The sequence below is a fragment of the Stegodyphus dumicola genome, chromosome 12, assembly GCF_044657685.1.
Source record: "Stegodyphus dumicola isolate Sdum_Otavi_A_Nest chromosome 12, ASM4465768v1".
Classification (NCBI taxonomy): domain Eukaryota; kingdom Metazoa; phylum Arthropoda; class Arachnida; order Araneae; family Eresidae; genus Stegodyphus; species Stegodyphus dumicola.
The window spans coordinates 19,357,520-19,374,441 of record NC_140779.1 but is presented as its reverse complement, the minus strand read 5'-3'; the positions used below and the strand labels follow the sequence as shown (position 1 = coordinate 19,374,441).

Below are 16,922 nucleotides of genomic sequence, written 5' to 3'. Positions count from 1 at the left end.
CAAGATGGAAAGAAGGATAATTTTTACTTTCATATTTTTTATTAACTTATAAATTTTTGCTGAGAAAATGAGAATAAGCATAGAAAATTAATGCAACTTATAGCACTCAATAGAATTTTAAACCGACATAGTTAACTAACAAAGGCCATTAATAAAACATTTTTATAAAGTTTTTAATGGTAATTTTTCGTGAAAAGTATACTCTATAAGTTGCATTTAATTGTCTATGCTTAAGTTTCCTTCTTACGTTTTCAGCATAACTTTATTAGTCAATAAATATAATTATATAAACTGCGAAGTTTTTCAACCGCTTTATTTTCGACGACGATGTTTTGTACCACGATGTTTTAGGACTGCGATGTTTTCTCTTTTCGATATTTTCTCCCACGATGTTTTGTAGCCCGATGTTTTCACCTTGCGTTGTTTTCTCCGCGAAGTTTTCGTCCGCAATGTTTTTGCCGTGATGTTATCGGCGGACACCGAGATTGTGTGCTTTCATAAAAGTCGGTTTTTAAAAATTTCTGTTGGAATTCATATTTCCGTTATAAATCAGCCCCGCTCATGCTTCGTGAAATAATTTATTACGTTTTTCTACTTTGTGTACAGAAAATAATTTTATAATTTTTATTATTTACCAATAAATTAATCTATCATATTATTCACTTTTTGGGGGGCTTATTTAATAGCTGAAGGATTTCTGAAATATCTATATTATGCTTACCATCATTTTTATAACTAAAGTATTAGCTTTTAATGTTATATCTTCTTATTGTTTCCATTTTATTAATGTCGCTTTGTTTATTTATCCATATTTAAGTGGATCAGAGGAGCTAATTGCCTTGAAATTTAATCCACATGCATATGATTGCTATTTAAACTCGTTAATTAAGATCTTATTTTATGTTAATTGTAAATTACTAACGCTTCTAAAATTTAATTGTGATAAGTTTAAAAATGTGTGTGTGTGTGTGATTATGGCAAAGCCTCTAGGCTATCTGTCTAAGGGAAGGATGCCTTCGTGGAGGACTTTCTAAGGGAAACTGGCTCGTATACACGTTACACATGGGGAAAACCACGAAAAAGCCCATGCAGCCATGCCCGTTCGCGGGTTTCGAACCTCGGACCGAACTAGCAGTGTTCAGCGACTTTACCGCTCGGCCGCTGGTGGGCGATAAGTTTAAAAAAGGATTATAATAGTGTTAAATTTTTTTATTTTAATTGCAAATTGGTGTTCTTCTTAGGAGGTTTAAACCAGCAAAAAAAGCGCAATGTTACATGCAATTAGCAGTGTGACTAGGCCAATATAAAAAAGTTTGGCAGGAAACCTTATCAGCGAAGCACGAGTCTTACAACCAGCAGGACAGGAAAGCTTATCAGAGGAATAAATTTTAAGTCTCGTTTACGGGTCCTACTGCGAGGCTGCTGATATTCGCTTTTCCATGATAAAAATGTGTGGAACTAGAAAATATTACTGGATTACGGACTGATGTACTTGCAATATTATATATTTATCAAGTATTAAATATATAAAATTACATATTTAATATTGCAATATTATATATTTAATCAAGTATTAAATATATAATTTTATATATATTTAATACTTTATTTGTTACAGTATAGTCTAAGTACCTTCAAAAGGTAATAGAAATGCTTGAGTGATATCATATTTTTTAATATGAAACCTCTACAAAGATTCACATAAGAAAGCGGACAGTAAAAATGTAATTGTACTTGTTACATTGTTCTGTGATTCTTGAACTAATTCATTAGCTATCGTTAACTTATGAGAGATTGGGATTATGAGAGATTGGGAATAAGATTATTTTGTTTGGAACAAATATGGTGATAGCTGAAAGCTATCGATGTCATATTAGTTTATGTATAATCATTGACCTGCTACCCAGTTCATACTAAGACATGATTATGTCATCAAATACTACCAAATGTTTATGAACAAATTGTCATTAAAATAATTCTGTTTTATTGCTACTTCAATCGAACTTTTCATTTCTTTATATAAATTACTTTTCATGGTGAAATTTGTTTTATCTCGTCCTTAGAGTAACTGAATAGTTGAAGATAAATTTAATAAAATAATTAAATAATTTCCGAGTTATGCACTTTCATTGCATTGCTGTTATTAAATTGTCAGTATACTTACTAATACAAATGTGATTCAAAAAATTCTTGTCAAACGAAAGTTCAACTAAAAGCAATAAATAAATGCGTTTCGCATCCACAATGCACAAAGTACACCTCCAAATAATTCCTCTCCTATGATTCTGGGAGTTTTATTTAGAAGTAATATATTAAAATTATCTTCTGAAGCAAAAACTTATTGAGTTTTTTTTTTTTTTTTTTTTTTTTTTTTTTTTTTTTTTTGTGTGTGTGTGTGTGTGTGTGTGTGTACGCTATCTTCAAATTTAATATAAATTTAATTTATTTTCAATTCTACTAGAGAGAATATGTAACAGCATTTAATTGAAATTTGCTTACAAAATCCTGCTACTCACTTTTGAGCGTTACGTATAGGTCGTCCTGCATCGTCTGTATTGTGGAACGCAGGTAATGATCATCAGGTACGGTGTTACTGCTCAGATAGTTGCCGCATGCGAACTGGTAGAAATCATCGCAAGGGTCCACGGATGGATCCATCTTCTCTAAAAGACGGGCAGCTTAAAAAGAAAGAAAATGCACATATATAGCAAAACTTCGATGGTGGGTGCTTTTTATAATATATAGGAGGAATATAGGATGCAGAATTAGAAATTAAAGTTAACATTTCTCACTAAAGAGAAATACGCCGAAGTAAAACATAAAATAAGCAAAGCAACAAACTTGTATTTTCCGTAGAATTTATTGATTTCGACGGGAAACAAAATGGTACAGTTCCACATCTCCCGTTCTACTGGACCAATTGACGAAATTTAAATTGCATTTTTGCACAAACAAAATGGTACAGTTCCACATCTCCCGTTCTACTGGACCAATTGACGAAATTTAAATTGCATTTTTGCACAAACAAAATGGTACAGTTCCACATCTCCCGTTCTACTGGACCAATTGACGAAATTTAAATTGCATTTTTGCACAAACAAAATGGTACAGTTCCACATCTCCCGTTCTACTGGACCAATTGACGAAATTTAAATTGCATTTTTGCACAAACAAAATGGTACAGTTCCACATCTCCCGTTCTACTGGACCAATTGACGAAATTTAAATTGCATTTTTGCACAAACAAAATGGTACAGTTCCACATCTCCCGTTCTACTGGACCAATTGACGAAATTTAAATTGCATTTTTGCACAAACAAAATGGTACAGTTCCACATCTCCCGTTCTACTGGACCAATTGACGAAATTTAAATTGCATTTTTGCACAAACAAAATGGTACAGTTCCACATCTCCCGTTCTACTGGACCAATTGACGAAATTTAAATTGCATTTTTGCACAAACAAAATGGTACAGTTCCACATCTCCCGTTCTACTGGACCAATTGACGAAATTTAAATTGCATTTTTGCACAAACAAAATGGTACAGTTCCACATCTCCCGTTCTACTGGACCAATTGACGAAATTTAAATTGCATTTTTGCACAAACAAAATGGTACAGTTCCACATCTCCCGTTCTACTGGACCAATTGACGAAATTTAAATTGCATTTTTGCACAAACAAAATGGTACAGTTCCACATCTCCCGTTCTACTGGACCAATTGACGAAATTTAAATTGCATTTTTGCACAAACAAAATGGTACAGTTCCACATCTCCCGTTCTACTGGACCAATTGACGAAATTTAAATTGCATTTTTGCACAAACAAAATGGTACAGTTCCACATCTCCCGTTCTACTGGACCAATTGACGAAATTTAAATTGCATTTTTGCACAAACAAAATGGTACAGTTCCACATCTCCCGTTCTACTGGACCAATTGACGAAATTTAAATTGCATTTTTGCACAAACAAAATGGTACAGTTCCACATCTCCCGTTCTACTGGACCAATTGACGAAATTTAAATTGCATTTTTGCACAAACAAAATGGTACAGTTCCACATCTCCCGTTCTACTGGACCAATTGACGAAATTTAAATTGCATTTTTGCACAAACAAAATGGTACAGTTCCACATCTCCCGTTCTACTGGACCAATTGACGAAATTTAAATTGCATTTTTGCACAAACAAAATGGTACAGTTTTATATCTCTTGTTCTACTGGACCTATTGACGAAATTCAAATTGCATTTTTCATGTCTCGAAAGTAAATCATAAAAATGGGCGAATTGTATTTGGAATGAACCTAGATTTCGAATTCTAGAAGAAGGAATCTAGTAAGTTTAATAAAACAAGAGATATTAACAAATATAGATCAAATTCGATTAACATTGAGGATTGAATTATAGAAGAAGGGATTAAGTAAGTTTAATAAAACAAGAGATATTAATAAATATAGATCAATTCAATTTACATTGAGGAGCTAAAATTTTTAGAGCTAATTTGATAAGAACTACTTCTTCGATTTTTACAAAAGTTGGCATTTTGGCATAATTTGAGTCTAGAATTGAAATATGGAAAACAATTGGTATGTTATTTCAGAAAAGTCGTCCGATTTTGTGTCAAAATACCTGTATTAGAACAATGATATATATAAATCTAATACATATCCTAAGTCGCGCTTTCGAGATATGAAAAACGCAAGTTGAATTTCGCCAATCGGCCCAGTAGAACGGGAGATATAAAACTATCATATTTTTTTGCGCAACGTACATGGAATGTACCTCTCCATAAGGATCAACTATTCATATTCTAAAGTATTTCTCCCGCCTTCTTAACGAGCCCTCGTGATGTGGTGATCTGCACGCTCAGCGCGTAATTGAGAGGTCCGCGGTTCGATTCCCAGCGAAAATGCTAATCTTTCATCTTGCCTACTTCCAAAAAAATCATAATGTCTCTACAATATTATTGGCATGACTTACTAAAAGAGCCTCCGAGCTATTTCAATAGAAACACTGGATGTGTATCTGGGCAGCTTTTGATTTCAACGCACAAGTGTGTTTTACCTATCTAGATTATCGGCAAGATTCGTCTAAATGCACAGAAACTTCAAGAGACGATATTATGCAATTTGCAGAAAGCATTGAGGACAGAAATGGCTGTACCAGTGTGACAATGATCCCATTCATACATCTAAAAATGCTACAAAAAATTACTTAAACATGGAAAATATCACTGTTCTTGAGCCCCGATTTTAACCCGATCGAGAATGAGCTCCGATTATTATGCCTTGGCGACATTACGAGAATGGAAAGCATTTTTTTCTGTGAATGCCTTAAAAACAGCCATCGAGAGTGCATGGTACAATGTGGAACCAGAATTATTATAAAACTCAATTCTCTGGTTGGAGAAACGTGTATTCGATATCATACCGAATAATGGAGCGACTTTGAAGTATTAAGTAATTTCAAATTTATTACAAGTTGCTAAAATATTAATATTCTGTAAACGTATGAGACACATATTCTTCTGCGTTTTTATTTTTTCTAAAATGCAACTTGCTATTTTTGTTGAATGTTTACTGGAATGCAAGTCGCATGTGATATAAATAAGCAGATTTTTATTTAGTATTTGTGTTCATTTCCATTTATCTAAAACTCGTAATAGAATACTTGAGTCTATAAACTTTTAGGACAGAGTGTATGATGATTTTCTTTTAGTTAAAATAAATCGAAAATATAAACAAAAAATGAGAAGTATACCTAGAAATATGTTGATGAACGAACGGTTTTGAGTTGCATTTTCATAGACAAGGAGGGATCACTGCACCTCACAATAATCCAATCTTCATTATATTAATCTCCTAAATCAACTGCAACAGCAATGAAGCTAAAACGTAGAAAAACTGAGCAGACAAATTTTGCTTTTGCAGAACAATGTTCATATCTGGCAAAAAACCGTTCCGACCCACAAGACTAAGATTTTTCGGTCTGTGGTTCAGCAGAGCAGATTTCAACTTCTTCTCCATGCACCATATTCACCAGACCTAGTGTCAAGGAACTGCTTTTTGTCCAAAAGGTATTTGTATGTTTCACCTTACAACGAGGATGATTATTTGTAGGATGAAATTCAGGAATTAAAGCATTTTTTCGTGAATTTAATACTTCATGAATCGCTGTATTAAATACATTAAAGTCAAAGATAACTAACTATATGTAAAAATCAATGAATAATTCTAGGCATTACTCTAACGTGTGCTAGGAAAACCTTATTGAAAATCCTCTCCACCTTTACAGCCTGTGTTAGCTGGCATCCTAATTCAGCTTCCTTTTTCTTAGAGTAAACAAAAACCTTGAAAGAAACAATTTATTTCTGCCCCAAAATCCTTTTCCAAACCACACTTTTCACTAACGTTTTTCTAATCTTAAAATATTCTTGTTTACGGTAAGGAGATTCCAAAGATACTGCCTTTTCCCTAGAGCGTTTTCACCTCGCTTTTCAAAAACAAAGCTCTTGTAAGCTCAAATGGATATAAATAGTTTCCTTTTTTCTACTGAAACTATCTTCAACGCTCTTAGGTGTTTATTTTCGAGCTTTATTTTGCTGTTAAAGGCAAATTTAAAGCACCTTTTCTGTTCTTTTAGTTCTTTATCTCAAGATTCACGGTCTCTAAGGAGTGTACGAAATCACAAGTACGGATCGGAAAAATCCAGACAAGCAAAAACTATCGATTCATCTTTGAAGTGATTCCGAAAATAGAATTTGCAGACAACTATTTTTAACATCTTCTTTTGTGATATGGTTTGATTGATTATTGTTACGCGAACGAGCACTAATAAATAGATGTACCTGAAGACATTTAACCCTTTGTCAGCTGAAAACCGGAATTAGTCTTGATTCTTATAATATATCATATACCTGATATTATAATAAACATACAAAATAAAAACGAGGAACAACAGAGTTCTAATGTATTGAACTAATTATTATTAACTATTAATAGAAATTGTAGTACGCTTTTCTTTCAGTGATTAACTGGGAATTAAAGTATCACTTACAAAATTAATTGTTTCATAAGAAACTAATAGTAAAGTTAAATAGTTAAATAAATTATTAAATAAATTAATAAATTCTCTTGCTCCATTGCTGCAAGGAATGAAATTTGAATTTAATAAATATTCTCAATTATATAAAGCTAATTTAAATTTTAATCTATGAAAATTCAATTGTATACAAATAAAAGATTAATTATTGCTGCGAGTTAGTTTGCAATATTTTTTAAATTCAGAAAACATATGTAAATTAAGTCGTAGTATCTAAAAAACTGAGAATATAAATAGTATTTCCAATTTAATTCAATAAAATCTACTTGAATATTTAAATATTTGGATATATAAAAATGAACTGTTGTAATTAAAACAGAAACTAAAGAAATTAAAGTTAACCAAACTATAAAAACATGAAAAATACAGTTACTATATAAAATGAGAAATATCAATGTAGGTAATTAGTGACAAAAGCAGATGAGTACAAACTAAATTGTTTCATAAGAAACTAGTAGTAAAGTTAAATAGTTAATTGCATTTTCATAATTTAAAATTTAAATTAGCTTTACATAATAGAGAATATTTGTTAAATTTATAAAATTAATATATATTAATACTATAATATATTTATAAAACTAATATATTAAAGAATCATTTATAAAATTAATAATTAAATGAAAATTACAAGGTGATATTTCATTTCAGCTTCATGTTTTTAACATACGTTAATTAATCACTTTAATAAACTTTCACGAGCACTGTTTTATAATTTTTGAGAATACATTGAATATTCTAATAAAGAAAGGATTATTTAATGTCGAAAATGTACTGAAAATTCACTCATCTGAAAACCCAAATGAACTTTAAAAAATATTTTAAAATAATTAAAATCTAAATTGAGAATAAAATTCTGCCGTAAGAACAGAAAGCTTTCGAACGGTATTGTGCCCAATATAAAAGCAGGCTTTTTATAGTAACCTGAAATATCCCTTTGCTGGTTATGGCATTTAAGTCAAGGCCAGATCGTTTTAAATATCCTTTAGAACTATCATGCCCAGATATAATTTGAACGAATTCAAAATCTGTTAAAATTTGATTAATTTTTAATGTATGCATGATTCCAGGGAAGAAACTTTTATCCACTATTCTTTTATTTAAGAAGATATTACTTAACCTAATGCAGATAACAGCTTAGCATCTTTCCTGCGAACGTACTTCTAGTGAGAAATCAGAAACGCACAAGTTTAAATCATCTGTACATACGTAGCTAACTTGTAAGGATTTTAAGTTTTACTAACGTTTATTTTATTTTAAAGCTTTGCTATCCTCTCTTATTTTCCCTTTCCGTCCAAAACTAAGAGCGGTTAGTTTAGTTTATGCAAACGTGCATGCAAACTGTTAAGTATTTAAGATATGGCTTTTGGCCAAAAGAGAGAGTTAGAAAGAGACTTCTCGCTGCCTAACCCACAGGCGCGGTTTTCAGTCAAATCCTGTCTGCCTTTAAGGCCAGAACTTAGTCTTCTTTGATACTTGAAGACGTATTGTAGTCTTATTGACGTAATGAGATCTTGCTGGGTTCAATATATGTAGATCCGAAACACCGAATTTTCCTGGATGACGAACAAATTAAAGAGGCAAAGAAAGCCATCTATGAACTTTCATTAAGAATGAAATTATTCTCAGAACAATTGGAGAATTCGAATCAGGATAGTCAATGCAGACACTGTGATTGAGTCTCTAGCTTCCTTTTCTAGTGATGAATTAGATTGTAAGAAATATTTTTGGATAATATTGAAAGGGCTAAGGCAAAGCGAATGAAAATAAAGAACCAAGAGCCTTCAGATATAAAAATGGAAAAATACAAACACGATTTCTACACGGCCTTTGAAGAAATAGAGAATTATGATTGACCTTGCAAGACACCTCTTTTAGAACTTCTAAAAATCTATCCTGAAAAGTTAAAAGAAGTAGCCCTAACAGTAACAGCTCTTCCTTCTAATCAAGTTAGTGTGGAAAGTTCTCAACTCTGAAGTTTATCAAATCGGATTTGTGTGCCTTCAACAAAGAAGATCTTTCCGAAGCTACACTGTTTCTTAGAAATAACTAATGCCAGTTTTTCGATTTCATAAAAAAAATGCTAATTAATATAAATAATTTGCTATGCCATCAATTTTTTTCTGTAGCATCTATTACTTCTTTATATTGAAAAAATAAGCTGTAACCCATGCGTATATGTTTACATATATATGAGGGCGTCGGAGTCAGAGTCGGAGTCATTAAAATTCCAGGAGTCGGAGTCGGTAATTTTCCCTACCGACTCCACAGCCCTGGTTTTAACAATTGGTTAAATTTCAAAACGACTCTCTGGGATTTTTCTCTGGATTGTTAATAAGATAATTTGCCTCACTAATTACAGCGAAACAAGAAAATTTTACATTATTAAACTCGAATTTATCTGTAACTAGTCTAGACTTTTAAGTCATTTGACAGCCAAGTTAACACTTAGCAGTTTGTTCTAATGAATCGAACTTTCATTGTGAATTCTACACTACTTTAATTTTCTTAAGAAATACGTTTATTTCTTAAGAAGAAGAAATAAATGTTCCCTTCTCTGCACTGCCGCAGTGTACGTCAATGAATGTTTCGGAAGAAAGGTGGTACGTCTTGCTTTATGAGACAGTGGACGAATGTTTCATTGTCTCATAATGATATACGTTCAGATGCTGAAATTAAAACAAGACGAAACGTAAGGTTTGGATAAAATGGCAAAAGTAGTTTAAGTTTTCTAGCGTATACTGAAGCTTGCTAATATAGGGAATGTTTCAAACTGGAAAAAACCTTGCTGGAACATTTCTTGAAATCCTGAGTTCAAAACAACCAGTCTTATTTCAAGGTACTGTTTTAGGCTTTGTCAGTAATGGCTGCACAATTGACTTAACCCTCTAAGCGGCAAGGCCGTATATATATATATATATATATATACGTCCTAGAATAATTTTTGTGACTTATGTAAGAACGTATATATACGTGCATATTAAAATATGTCAAGGGAATTAAGGAAATATATCAAAGGTACACAAATCCAGGCATGAAATACCAGGAGAGTTTTTACATTAAAATAAAAAAATATAATTTGTTCTCATAGGAGTTTTGAGAAATTTGTGCTTTCTTAGTGAAACCCCTGGCCTCTCAGAGGACAGTAGAAAAAGTCAGAAAGAATTCAAGGACTTAAAAGTTTTTAGAGTATAGTAAAGCTTGTTAATACCCTGAATGTTTCACACTGAGAAAATAGATGTATTAACTAGTGTAGGAGTATTTCTTGAAATTCTGAGTTCGCAAACAATCTTATTTTAAGAAATTGTTTTAGGCTTTGTTGCTAATGGTTGTACAATGGGTACACAAAAGGAATATCACTGTAAAACTATCAAGAAGTTAGAGTGTCTTAGTTAAGGTCTGTGCAAACTAGCGGATACAAACTGAAAAAAATCAAAACGATTCCTTTACCTGTCCACAAAAATCCAATTTTGTCATAATAGCCTCGTGGATGGAAGCGTCGAACAATTTCCGATTATAAATCTAACATGGGATTTTGTAACGACTTTTTTTCGGAATAAAAATCACTAGGACACATGAAAGAAGTCCTTCGATCAACAAAATGTAAGAAAGTATATTAATCACCTTACTATGGATTTTATTGTCCCGATAAAATTTTAATTAAATCATGGATTCTTTCTTGACGTTTCAGCATGTGAGGGATTTTAATAAAATTTCGTTTAACAAAAGTACAATCCAAGATGACGTGTTTTTATTTTATTCAGATTTATAAGGCGTAAATTGGCGATCATCCCAAATGTGCAGGAAATGTACAAACACACATTGATCAATTCGTACCCTAAATGATTTGCTATCCATTCTTCTGTGAAAGAATGCCGGAGATAAGGGCATTGAAACATTTTGGTTTTGCATACTTACCTACGGAATCTCACTGATTCCGTAAGTAATTATAAGTGCAAATTTATTTATTTATTTGTAATTAGTTATACATTAAGTGTAAATTTATCTTCCACAACATTAAAATTAAATTTTTAAAGCATCATTGCAACGATTTAAACAATTTTAAGTGTATAGTTATACCTCTACAGGAACGTAGCCTGACCTTGCCTGACCTCTACAGAAACGTTGCAACTGTTCTTAGCTACAAGAACTCTTAGTCAATTAGCTTCATATGAAAAGCACGATTCTTCGCTTAGCGCCCATTTATCGATCAGGGTTTTAAGTACTTCATTTGCATTTTGTAACTAAAATTTAGAGAATGAAAGGAACTGCGTAAAGAATTTTCTGTATCCTTAGAACATGGAGACATGACTCATCAGAAAGGGGATGCTAATCATCCACAATTAAATATGTAAATTTTTTGCACTAATGATGCACAATAACGATGGGTTTAATGCTCTAGGGGCTGTTAGATAATCCATCAAAGAATTAATTTTAATTTTAATTTCAAATGATGTGCAAATATGCATGCAAAATATTCTTCCTGATATCGCGAAGATTTCCGATCCACTTTGTTTTAGATGATAATGTAAATACGAAAATCATTTATACCAATGTTTGTTTTGCTAAATCTTGATTGCAAAGTTAGCGTTCCCCAAACGAAAGCTCAACAGTCAAAGAAATACTTTGCACTTCTGCAGAATATAAAAATCTTTTAATTTGAAAACATTGACATCGCAATCAGTAAAAACAGTGATGCCGATATTACACTAAATTAATATAAATTTAGAAGATGTATACTTTTAACAAGAAGAACCGTTTCCAATTATACAGAAAAAGAAACAAAAGCTGTTTACTCCACTATTCCTATGGCGAAAAAAAGTAACACTACTTTGATGCTTATTATGCTGTTGCTCATTTCGATTTTGGTTGGAATTTCTTGCTGATTTCCTTTATTTCTTGGGATAAGAGAAGAGAAAAGAAAATATTTTACATTCTTATGTAATATTTGTAGGAGGTTAATAAGATGTCCCCCCCCAACACTTTTGCGTATTAAATGGAATGAAGATTTTTGTACAATATTTGATCTTTCTAGAAAGACTTTATTATATTCTATAAAAGAAATTTAGATGATATTTGATTAAGATTGACTTCAATTGCAGTTAATTAAAGTAAAAAAATCATAAATGATAGGGAAAATGCCGAATACTTTAAGAAACTCTATTTGTGATGTTGATCTGCAATTATATGCTAAGCCTATATCTGAAGATCAAATAATTAAGCTAAAATAATTTTCGAAGTTCTCCCTTGATAAAGAAATTTCGATGATGTTTGATTAAGATTGACTTCAATTGCAGTTAATTAAAGTAAAAAAATCATAAATGATAGGGAAAATGCCGAATACTTTAAGAAACTCTATTTGTGATGTTGATCTGCAATTATATGCTAAGCCTATATCTGAAGATCAAATAATTAAGCTAAAATAATTTTCGAAGTTCTCCCTTGATAGAAGTTTGTAAGTAGTACATAGAATAACTAAAGCAGCTACATTTGGTCACACATAAGTCTTAAGACTCGTGATTCACATAATTCTCTAGATCTTTTATTATCCTCGCAACCAGTATTATGAATACTGTCTGTAGATCCATATTATTGTATTTTGAGCCAAAGAGTTACTTCCCGGAAGCTGAATTCTATTTCTCATCAGAAGTTCATTATTTCACCACTTCATTTATCAAAATCATTTCGAATACTTCTTGCAATCAGAGTGCATGTCTAGTGACTTTACGTCCAATTAGGTCACTTCGTATAACCCATTCTGGTTTAGCTTCATAATCATTACCTGATATGAATTACTAATAACCAGATTTAAGCCAGAAATTACTACATTGAAATTTATTCTGTTTATTGAATTCATATTTAAGAAAACTGTGGCCCTAATGCCAATAAAAAAACTTTTACAGAGTTTGAAAATTCAGGGCCAAGAAATCTAGAGCTGAAATATTCTGAAGTAAAAGAACCTCAAGGGCGAAAAGCAAGCATCTAACTTTCTCCAGAGTTTCCCTCAGTCTAATGAAATAGTTAACCATTTGTCAACAGCATTTTACCAGGAGACTGCATATGCACGTCGCAAGAATTTCTATGATACCAATGTTTTAAAGCCAACAGTCTTAAGCAATGTTATAAGCATTTGAAATTAGTTGATTTATAAGCATTTAAAATATTTCTTTTCATAACAATGCTGATAACGTTCCTCAAATTCTTCTTGGTATAATCCATGTGCTGGCTTTCAAAGGAGACCAAAGCATCCAAATCTCTCTTAGCTTTACTACGAAAAAAAAACAGATAGCCTCTGGCACCAAATCATCACTTAGTGAGGAAACAGATACATAACTCTGACCTTTCTTGCGCGAAACAAGCCTAGAAGAATTTATTTATGTCTCTGTTCTATATATGAAGACAGTTCCAGACTGACAGCTGTTCATTTGTAAAGAAATATTTTTCTGCCTTCAAAAATTTTTGTCAGCACATAAATACTAATCTTATGGAAGACGATAAGTTAGAAATCCGTGATTATTGTTAATCAATTAAGTGCAAATTCATTTTCCACAGCATTAAGTTTAGTCAACCTTGTTTTGCAAGTTAAATTTTCAAAACATTTGTAATACATCAGGATTTTTGATGCTGAGAGACGTGAAAAATGAGCAATGCCTTCGTCGCGACTCGAACCTCGGAGCTCTCGAACACGAGCCAAGTGTGCTGACCATTACACCACGAAGGCATGCTAAGAAGGCGTGAGATTTTATGTTTACTACGACTGATGCAATAGCCGCCTAGAGCTTGTACTTCAGATCTGTACTTCAGCTTGTACGATTCTATAGCTTTCTCACTCTTCCGAAATAATCCCACTAAGCAGTTGCGATCAATTACACTGGGAGATTTTGTTTGATGCATCGTTTTAATTGTTCGTAAGGTACAGTTCAGATATAGCAAATTCTGTACGACAGAAAGTGTTTTTTTTTCCTTTAAAGACGAATTTACTAACCATATGTGGTTTTTCAGTACTTCTACCTGGCACTTTTGAAGTACAGAGATTAACGTATAATATATGAGAAATATCTGAGTTGATGAAGACAATGGCATAACTTTCGTGTCTGAAACTCTTTTTTGGAATAATTTTATTCTGATCGGTTAATCGATGAATAATTTATGTGTATTCTATATTTAAAAGAACAATGATTTTCACAATATAGATCGTTATAATTTTGTCATCAGAATATTCGTTAGGTATATGCGAATTTGTTTATTAAAGTTTTCTTGTTTCAATTCCAACAAAATTTTCAATTCCAATGATTTTAATAATTTCATCTCTTCAATTCCAATATAATCTTATCCTGTGTAAAAAGGCATGTTAAATAATTTCTCTCATTTATCTTTAATGTTGCAAATGGTCCTGAACACAACAATGTGCAAAAGTGCATTGCTGAGATCAGTTAAGTTATTCGTTTTAAAAGTCTTGAACATCTTAACAACATATTGAAATATATGTTACTTTATACTATGAGTGTTGTAATTAAACAGTGTTTTTCATATTAATAATAACATGAGTGTGATCTGCATTAAAAGCAAACTGCAATTGCTATAATGAACTATTTTAGTGTATAGGAGGAAAAGCCACTTAAATATTTCTGTTTTTACTTTGTTGAAACAAAAATATATTTTTTAATATTTCTAATTTAAAGCTACCTTAAATTTAAATTTAGAATTATGAAAATTTAATTGTATGCAAATGAAAGATTAATTATTGCTGCGAACTAATTTGCAGTATCATTCAAATTCAGACAGAGTATGTAAATTAAGTGCAAGTATATAAAACCTTGAAATAATATTTAATAATCCAAAAAATTTTAAAGAATTTCTAAGATTAAATTAACGTGCGTAAGATGAATAATTGCTGAGCAGGCAGGAGACAGATCTTTTCAAGGGGAACTTGCCTCCAAACCTAACTTTCAATTACTCAATTCGTGTTTCGTCATACATATAAGCATGGGTAATGTATTATTTAAAACCAAAAGTAAAATCAAATGTAGTAAAGGCTTAAATAAGATATTTAAACTATTAAATAATTTCGAGAAATTTAGTACGCAAATCGACTAGGAAAACAAAATTATTCATTAAAAGTACATTGCTAACTTAATTAAGAGTATAAAACCAAAGTAATTTAGAAACCCTTGCCTATTTGAACTTCCCTGACACGAATTATGCACGTAAACCAAAATAAACTAAATACAATCTATAAAAATACAAAAATAATACTGAAAAGGCAAAATTAAAACTTACTATTTACTTGCCTTTATCATATATAATTGAGATTAATAATTAACTCAGAAATATTCATCATCTTCATATGAGACTAAACCTTAACTCAAAAAGGATTTAGTTTTTGCGAATTTGGAACAGCAGGTGCTATATTTGTTTCAGAATAAAAGCGAAATATCATGATTACTTTTCATATTTAAAAATCTTTTTATATATTTTTAGTGCTAAACATATATTTTTATGTATTTTATTTTGATCTAAATTTTTCAGATTTCAAGATTTCTTTAAATTTTAACAACTAAAGTACGAGTAGTATAATCGTCAAATAATTTGTTTTCTATAAAAACGTCAGCAATTATCTTACGAAATATGGAAAAATAATGGGAAGTCTTAGTTCCACTTTGCATCTATGTTACTACATTACGTTGAACTTTGAAGTAATAATTTTATATTTTTCCTTAACCGTATTGTTTTCACGCCTTTACACTGCATAATATTGTCCTTTTATTTTCATTTCATTTTGTATGTAAATGAAACAGTTTTGATAAAACCTTCACTCACAAAGAACATCAATCTTGTATGTGCTGTATATCTAACAAGTAGAATTATTATTTTGTGTTACATTTAAAGAAGCGTATTTAGAAAGAGAATTCACTGACTAAATTTCTATACATCGTAATATCCAAGAGTTTAAGCGTACAACGAGATTTCCCATAAGGCTTGGGGCTCGTTGAACTTTCCCTGTAAATCCTGTTTCCCGGCAACAAGATTAAATCGTCAGAGAAGCTCGCTATACTTCGCCGAGAAAATGGCATTCTTTTGCACGCAGCAAAAAAAAAAGTTGTGACGAAATTTTATCAAAGAAATACAAATATAACTTTATTATTGACATTTTGAATTATATATTAAAACACAAGTTCTTCAATATAGGATTTCATAAATTTCTTTTAGGGATTCGTTATCTGAAGGTGGATTGCATTTTAAAATTTTTACATTATACAATTAGAAATCATATTATTAATTATTACATTATATCAGTGTTCCGCAACCTTTTCTCACCTACGACGCACAAAAAAATCTTTCTGGAATTTCGTGGCACACCGAGACTTCCGAGTTATCAAGGAAGTGCCGAAAAAATGCAAATGCTGACACACTTACAATCACACACACAACCACACAACAGTGAAATATATAAAAACATTTAAAATAGACATTATTAAGGAAAAAAATTGTCATTGTGTATTAAATACATGATAAAAAATTTCAAAATGTCAAATACATGTATTTGATTGCGGCACACCTATATCCTACTCATGGCACACCAGTGTGCCGCGGCACACCGGTTGCGGAGCACTGCATTATAGCATTAAAAATTACATTATACAATTAAAAATTATATTATACAATTATTGTTATAAAATTACATTATTACATCTATATTATGAATGTAATGATAATTGAAGGTTTATTCTTCACATTCTTTTTCCTTTTATAAAATAAATTTTGAATTAATTCTTTTCTACATCGTAAAGAAAAGATTACAAATATTCACCTGCAAT

At 31.3% G+C, this 16,922-nt stretch overlaps 1 protein-coding gene across 1 annotated transcript in view; it reads right to left on the bottom strand.

Moving 5' to 3' along the window:
• The window catches only part of LOC118179507 (neprilysin-1-like), a 402,935-nt gene that overhangs the window by 188,371 nt on the left and 197,642 nt on the right, over positions 1-16,922 (bottom strand). The window contains exon 4 of the mRNA XM_085827523.1: positions 2,517-2,678. Within this exon, the coding sequence (XP_085683649.1) occupies positions 2,517-2,678 (162 nt within the window). The remainder of the gene's footprint in view (positions 1-2,516; positions 2,679-16,922) is intronic.